General features: G+C 34.1%; 1 protein-coding gene across 1 annotated transcript; it reads left to right on the top strand.

The window, feature by feature from the left end:
• Nucleotides 1-3,493: 3,493 nt before the first annotated feature.
• Nucleotides 3,494-4,936, top strand: LOC149491638 (protein SLOW GREEN 1, chloroplastic-like). Its single transcript, XM_089717156.1, is given in 2 exon segments — nt 3,494-4,335; nt 4,338-4,936. Coding segments are annotated over 2 exon segments (1,008 nt in total). The 5' UTR covers nt 3,494-3,683; the 3' UTR covers nt 4,694-4,936.
• The last annotated feature ends 3,353 nt before the right edge of the window (nt 4,937-8,289 follow it).

Below are 8,289 nucleotides of genomic sequence, written 5' to 3'. Positions count from 1 at the left end.
ACATGCAATAATTTTATATTGTGATTTAATTTATTCAAGGAAAATATATGAAAAAAATTAATTTCTAATGACTTCAACTTTTTATTTTATTATATTACATTTTTTTCGGGTTACTTTCTTTTAATTTTTTAGTTCAGATAAATTTATAAATCTAAATGATCTTTAATAGTTAATATAGTGAATAATTTTTGGTTCAAATATTGCTTTTGTATCACTAATGATGTAGTGGTGGTGGAGTCGTATTTGAGGTGATGATGGTGGTGGAGTGGTGGCTGTGATGGTGGTAGAGTGGTAGTGTGGTGGGGGTGGAGTGGAGTGATGGTGGTGGTGGTATGATTAGTGATAGTATGCTAATTACATTATAATTTTCAAACAAGCATGAAAAAAGAATGATGATTACATTCTATAAATTTTATCAATTACATTACCAAACATAGTAATGGAATCTTGAATACATTCCATTACATTACATTTTTCATTGCATTACATTTTTGATTACATTACATCGAACCAAATATAGCCTAAAATTTTAGCCGTGAAAGTCATATCAATATAGAAAAATACGGCTAGGTTTGATTAATATTCTGATTTTCCGAGGAACAGCTATGTGAAGAGATATAAGATGGCTAAAAAAGACAATCATAATGTTAGAAGTGAAAAGGTGAAGAAAGTCCATAAGGAAAGAAGAGGCTTTTTTTTTTTTTTTTTTTGGAACGTCTATCACAAAAGGAACTATTTATAGGGAAAAACTCTTCAAGTTCTGAGAAATGTATCGAGACACTTTTCAATAATATTAATCCCAAGAGCTGATAATTAGGCACTGGTTATTTCATTTCCCTTTGATCCAGAAATTAAACCACCAGTTAGCCAAATGATTATCAAAGATATGGAGGTATTAGGTTTGATAATGGAGTAAGTAAAGAAACTAATAATTTTTATCCAAAAATTATAAAATAATATATTGAAAAGTATATTGTCAATAGTCAAAACAATTAGGATACATCCCTATAACTATTTTTCCACTCTATCTATGGAGATAGTCTTTACAATCAGCTCTCCCTCCTCGAGCAAGCTGCCAGCTCTACCCTATACCTATTGGGTCTAGCTCATCAGCTCCAAGCTCAACTTATTAGCTATAATTGATGAACCAACCATGTCACTAGCTTCCTCTCCATCACCAGAGGATATATCAATAGCTGCATTTGCAACTCAAAGTTTTGCTTAGCAAGCCTCTCTAGCTCCACCTTAGCTCTAGCCAATCCAACTATTATCAAAGGTCAATAGCTTTATCAACCTAAGCAACATTTAGACTTGAAAAGTGAGACTTGAAAACTTGTAACACATTCTCTTGAAAGATCTTAAATAGGCAAGCTATGTCCCATTGAGCTTCCATTGTATCAATTTTCAATTTTTCAATTTCAACGATCATGAGCAATAACTTTTCACTAAAGGCCTAACTCCCTCTAGACAGTATCAGTTAAGGCTTTATCAGAAACAATAAGCTTAGATTACAAAGCAACTACTTTCTATTAGAAGAATTGAGCTTCTCCTGTAATATCTCTTTATTAGATTGAGCTTGCAAGACCCTCTAAGAAAATGTCGAAACTCCCCCTCTGGCTAAGTACTAATGGTTGAGGTCTTATAGCTCCCAATAGTACAATTGTGCTTCTGAATAAACTCTGTTGCCTTCATCCTTAGATCAATAATTTTTTATCCCAACTTAAAGAGCCCTAATTCAACTTTTAGAACTCTCTCTCTCAATTCAATATGATTTTATTCGGCCTTGTTCAACTTATCCTGTAAGGTCATTATTCAATTATTCTAAGTTTGTGAGAAAGATTTATATTGATTAAGCTCTACATTCAGCTTCTTATTACTGTTCTCTAACTTAATGCACTCAGACAATATACCATGACTACGGAGCCAAGAGAGATAGCAACCACAATAGTGTTTATATAGTTCTTTAGTAGGGAAGTAAAAGTTTTCTCAAAGTCCTAATCATGAAAAAATTTCAAATCAAAACTGCCTAATATTCTTTCAGCAAGGGTAAGTGCCAACTCAATAGTCTAAAAAGACTTTTTATTACTATAATCCAAATTCAATATTAGAAACATCGCCACCTCCCCTTAATATCTCCTTTTAGTAATAAAGGACCAGAGGGAGAGGCCAATAAAGACTTATTAATCAAAGTAGGTTGTTGATCAACGTGAATAACTTTAAAGGAAAAGAACTACAGATAATAGGAGAAATAGAAGGAAAATCTTATATATCAGTTGTAACAAGCACCACCACAGCATCAATAGATAAAGCCTCAGTATTACCCATGATATGTACAAGAGGCAAACTATCTTAGCTTCTAATAATGCAAGAAGGGGCATCAAGAGTAGGACGATCTGAAGAAATAACCACCATATCCGAAGTACAGGAAGGAGCAACCAATATTGAAATAAAGAAAAAAAAAATTGCTTTTAAGTATAACTTCATTGTGATAAAAATATGGCCTAAAATCAATAGGATCCTTTTTGGATAATTCTTGATAACTCTTCAAAGTCTCCTTTATGTTCTTTCGCAAAAACTGTATTTGTGCGATAATCAATCTCACATCTCTTGCTTCTTTACTTTGTTCTCCTCTTTTACAATGTTTAAATCTCCTTGTAACCTTCGAATAATAGCTTCTTCTCCACAATAGTCCACTAATAAAGCATTTTCAAAGAATGCCTCAAACATTAATGGATTCTTACGAAGAATTCCATTATATAAATAAGAGTCATTTACATAGACGCTCTAAATTCTTACAGGAGTCATTTAAACTTTTATTTAAAGAACCTCGCGTCCTATCTCAAAGGTACATTCAAACTTTTATTTAAAGGGCCTCATGTCCTATCTCAAAGGTACATTTAATCAATCTCAATTTACCTCTATAATCCTCCATTATTCTCCTGCTAACTTAAGTATTGGAGTGTTTGTAGGTACTCCTTTCGGCAATGCTTTAGCCTATTGTTCTGCTTCCAATTGTGGTTTTAATCATACCTATAAATTTATATCTCTAACAACTTTTATCATTTATTTATAATTATTTATAATAATAAATTTCTATTAAAATAATTTATTTAGTATTTTATTTGTACAACATATTAAAATAAAATATATATTTTTCATTGAAGGCTTTTATAGGCTGAAATAACACTGCGGGCTACATAATAGAGGATAACTCTACCTTAACTCACCAAATTGGTGACAATAACTGTGGTCGAGACGACTCGAATTCGAAACCTGTCACTCCTCACATAAGTGAAAAGACCAACCAGACCACCAACTATTTTTTGTTTTTTGAAATTGGTTTAAAAATATAAAAGTATATTTTAAATCAAAAATGAAAATAATAACCAAACCAAACTGTGTTTAAATTGAGCAATTTATATATACTTGAAAGTTAATTTTAAATTTAATGGGAAAAATTAGAGGAGGAGTTTGGCCAGTGTGGGCATTGTCTGGATCACAAGGACAATACTACCAGTGATTCCATACTTAGTCAAAGCAGCAGTCTGTTTCCGACTTATATATTTCTTCCTTCCCTCAATTTTGTCACCAACTACCTCTTCCTCCTCTCCAACCATTTACAACAAACCCTAAAACCCTCAAAACTCAGAAACTTGATACTCCTCTGTTCTTATTCGCCAACCATGAATTCCTCCACATTAGCCACTTCTTTTCTCTATCTCAAAACACCTTCCACCAACTCTCCTGCACTTCTCCGTTTGCCTTCCCTCAGATCCCATAATATTAGTACTGGTAACTTCAGTTTCCCTTCCATTAAAGCAGTTAGAGCATCCTCCAATCACTCCTCAAATCTTATCCAGAAACGCCCCATCCTCCAAAATCTGAAGTCCCTCACCAGAACCGCAATTCTAATTGCTGTTGCTGCGTCAATGGCCACAAGATTCTCAGTTTTGCAAGCGAGAGCTGAAACTTCAGCTACTCTAACTGAACAAATGCCTACTCTCGACCAAAAAGAAGAACAGGACATAGAGGAAAACCAAAACCAGAACCAAACTGATAAATCAACCCCAGCATCTGAATTCGTTGAATCCAATGTTGAATCTCTAAAATCACTTTTACAAGAAAAGCTTGAGAATGGTGAAGATGAGGCGGCTCTCAAGATTCTAAAGAGTCTGATCTCGGTTCAGCCGTCTGCGACAGAGTGGAAATTCTTGATGGCAAGATTATTAAACGAAATGGGTCAAACTCAAGATGCACGTAAAGTGTTTGAAGAAATTCTTCGTGAGAATCCATTGTCGTTTGAGGCATTGTTTGAAAATGCTTTATTGATGGACCGTGTGGAGAAGGGGAAGCTGTTCTTAGTAGGCTACAAGGGGCGTTAGACATCGCAGAAGAGGAGAACAAAGTAAAAGAAGCCAGAGATGTGAAATTGATTATGGCACAAATACAGTTTTTGCAAAAGAACGTAGAGGAGGCTTTGAAGAGTTATCAAGAACTGTCCAAAGAGGATCCTAAAGATTTTAGGCCATATTTTTGTCGGGGAATGATCTACAGCTTGCTTGATAGGAATGAAGAGGCAAGAGAACAGTTTGCCAAGTATCGCGAGCTTTCGCCCAAGAAATTTGAAGTGGAAGGGTATTTGAGGACCCCGTTGTCAAGAATGAAGATATTTGGTTCAAATGAGGAGAATTGAATTTCTTTGACTTCGTAGTTCTGAGTTAATAATGGTTGGAGACGGCAGTTCTTCAAACAACAAAGGGGATACTAACCCTGTGGTTCTTTAGTTAGCAAGTTCAGTAAGTTTATTGTTCTACAGGAATTTATGTTAAAAATTCTAGTAATCATGCTTAGAAGGAATAAAGAAAGAGAACTGAGTTTTTGCTGTTGGCTGCGAAAATGTGATTCTAATGCTAATGTAGAAAAGGTATTTGCTGCACCTGCTATGTAATTCTCTGCTTTGCTATTGATTCCTTTTTTTCTTGTTGGAATTTTTGAGGGAGAAAATGAAGAATTGATTACTTTTTTTTTTTTTGTTGTTGTTGATTTTCTTGCTAACAGAAAATTTACTGCAACTCTGAAATTTGCTTTGGTTGAATTTTTATTATGATTTGAATTTGTAAAACTTACCCCTATGTGATTGGGACACCAAGTCTGTTAGTTTAGCTGAATTCCACAAAAATAAAAATCTATTTTGTATTTTCATGTTTGGTACGAGTAACTCATTTTACGCCTATGATTTTAATTTTATGGAATTCAATATACCCAAACCAAACAAATCACTCCAATCAAATTCATGTAATTTCAAACAAGCGGTGGTTGATTATTGTTTTTTTTTTCCCTTAAACCAAAACAGCCCTGAAGTTTGTTTGGAACTGAACCAAACTCACTGGTTAGTTCAGTTCTGATCGGTTTGGGCTTAAATCTCATATTTTAAGTAACCGAACCAAAAATCGAAGTTGCACCATGTATTCAAATAACCGAACTGGATTTATTTGTCAGTTTTAACAGAACTTTGCTCAACCCCATTCTTTAGTTGGGTTTCTACTTGCTTGATTCTCCTGCTCCAATGTCTCAAACGAGCACTCTACCGTGTCTTAACTCTTTTGATTTATTATTATATTATTATTATTATTATTATTATTAATTTTTTGCCAATGCTATAAGAACGATTTAAACATTACTGAGATAACTGCAGGAATGAAAGTTTTCCAAGAAAACTATGGTCTGATGTCTGCTGATCCTCTTATTAATCCTCATTTTACCTGGACAAACATGTTAACTTACATATTTTCTGTCAACTGAAGCTTCTTGGTTTCATGGTATAAACTTGCTTATGGTGACATTGCAATTTGTTGAGTTTGAGGTACCATGCTTTTGGCTATTAAAGGGTAATATTGTCTATTTTTAGTAACAGAACAGATTAACCAGTCCTATTTTCAGGGCCGACTTCTTCCATATAACAGGTGATGCTATTCTTGTCCCATTTCTGTTTTATCTCACATGTCCTGCACTTTCTTTATTCAAGCAGTCTTTCTTTTCTTGTTATGTTATTTATTAACTAGGAACCAATTACAAAAAGAGACTTGGAAAGGAAATGATGCGTGAAAAACTAATATACATATATATTATTAAAAGGTCTCTGTCAAGTTTTGGTTGAAGAAGCTTCCTACTATATATTCCCAGAATAACAGTAGAGCTAAGCACTTTCTTCATTCAAATTCTGTTTTTAACTTGCTTTTCCTTTGTTCTTTATCCTCTCCTCTCTGCTTAACCTTTTGACCCATGCATCTAGTACTAATTGAATTTATTCATTGCATAATGAACCTTCCTCATATATTCTTTTTGGTATTGTAGTTGAGCTATGTTTTCCTGGCACCACCTGATTTAATTAAAGTTTTTTTTTTTTTTATGTATATTAAAATTTTTTAAAAAGAAAGGCTATAGGAGAATTTGAATTTCAAATACAAGAAACTCAAGCCTAGATACAAGTACACTGAAAGGGCCACTTTTTGTTCATGTGGTTGGTTAAATTGCATTTTAAAAGTCCAGATTATTAGCTCAAATTAATCCAAATTTGAAATCTTAGGGTTGTCCTTCAATTGCTATGAAATTGCAAAAACATGTAAAGATGGATTAACAGTCTTCTGAAAATCGAAAAAAATAAAAGAAGAAAAAATAGAAGAGCCTATTTTATATATTTACTTAAGTGTGAAGACACAAGAGGCCTTTTGGATAGGCTGCATGGAGTTACAAAACCGTGAGGGTTACCCATCGAGTTACAATAGGCTGCATGTTGGAGTTGCTGTCTTTACTTGATTTCCCAAATTTCTGCAAGTCTTTTTGTATATGTACTTCTCTGCTCCTCTTTTTTTGCATTATGATGAAAAAGGGTTTCTTATATCTACTGTGGTTATTAGATGGATTAGAAGACAAGCTAACATAGGAGGCTCATTCGTTAATAAGAGCCTCCTATATATATACTCGTTTCCAAGAGTTGGGAGTTGTCCCACAAGAGTTGTTTTCTTATTCTTTTTAATGGAATGATTTCTCTTAAAAAAAGAAATCTTTGTGTTATAAAATCAATTTATTATTTATTTTGTTCTTGTTGTTTAATGATTGCATAATTCCATGCAATAAAACACATACATAGATTGCATATGTTCACAACAATGTAGATAGAATTTAATCAAAATTGAATAACTGTTGGTGGTGTTAGTTTTGTATATTGTTAGAGTAAAAGAACGATGCAAACAATTTTCAATAACAGTTAAAGAAAATCTGGATCGAATGAGGGAGAAGGAAGATTTGTATTAAGCCAAATCTGTCAAATACAGCTGCTAATGAATATTCTTGGAAATAAAGGGAAAATAGAATTACAATTAAAGAAGGAAAAAGACAAAGATGGTTGCGAGCAACCCCTATACTTAGCCTGTGCAGATATAATGCCCAAAAATAACAGAATGCTCAAAAGATACCCTTCCCTTTTCGGTCTGCTACCTTTAAATAGGCAGATACAAAATTAATTCAGTTGACGTGGTACACTTTCTTGATTTCAATCCATATTCTTCTATTCTCTTTGTTGCCCCTTCTCCAGTAAACTTTAAAGGGCCTTGGCCTAGATTTGGAATGCTATCATTACTGCCCTCCTGAAAATGAGCCTTGTCCTTAAGTCTGAAATTTAGAAATTGGCCTAGCAATTCAGACTTTTCGACCCAAGTAGCTTCATCAACAGTCTGGCCTTCCCATTGAATAAGGAACTGCTGCATAGGTTGTTGGTCCCTCTCAATTGTTCTGTGCTGGCCAATCTTCTCAGGTTCTAATGGAGGCCCTTCCCTGCAATTCATATTAGTAGGCAACATATCTATCACCGGGTGATTTCCCACGACTTTCTTAAGTTGAGAAACATGGAAAATAAGGTGGAGCTTAGCTGAGGGTGGCAATTACAGTTTATATGCTACCTCACCAAATTTTCCAATGATCTCATAGGATCATAGTCACCAAAAAAAAAAAAAAAAAAAACGTCATTTTGCGACTTACAAATCGATCGCAAAACCCAAGAAATCGGTCGCTAATCAAACTTAGCGACCGATTTGTGACTGATAACCATCTGTCGCAAAAGTGCTCGTCGCAAAATATTTTGCGACCGATGAAGTAATCGGTCGCAAATTAGCGATCGATTTATCGGTCACCAAATTAAAAAATCGGTTGCAAAATTGGTCGTTTTCCTTTTGAAACGCTGTCGCAAATGATTGCAGAAACAGTTTGTCGCAATATGAAATGTGGTTGCAA

The sequence above is a fragment of the Jatropha curcas genome, unplaced genomic scaffold (genome assembly GCF_041381405.1).
Source record: "Jatropha curcas cultivar XTBG-Jc1 unplaced genomic scaffold, XTBG_Jcur_1.0 HiC_scaffold_1017_pilon, whole genome shotgun sequence".
NCBI classification, from domain to species: Eukaryota; Viridiplantae; Streptophyta; class Magnoliopsida; order Malpighiales; family Euphorbiaceae; genus Jatropha; species Jatropha curcas.
This window is presented reverse-complemented; position numbering and strand designations above follow the sequence as displayed.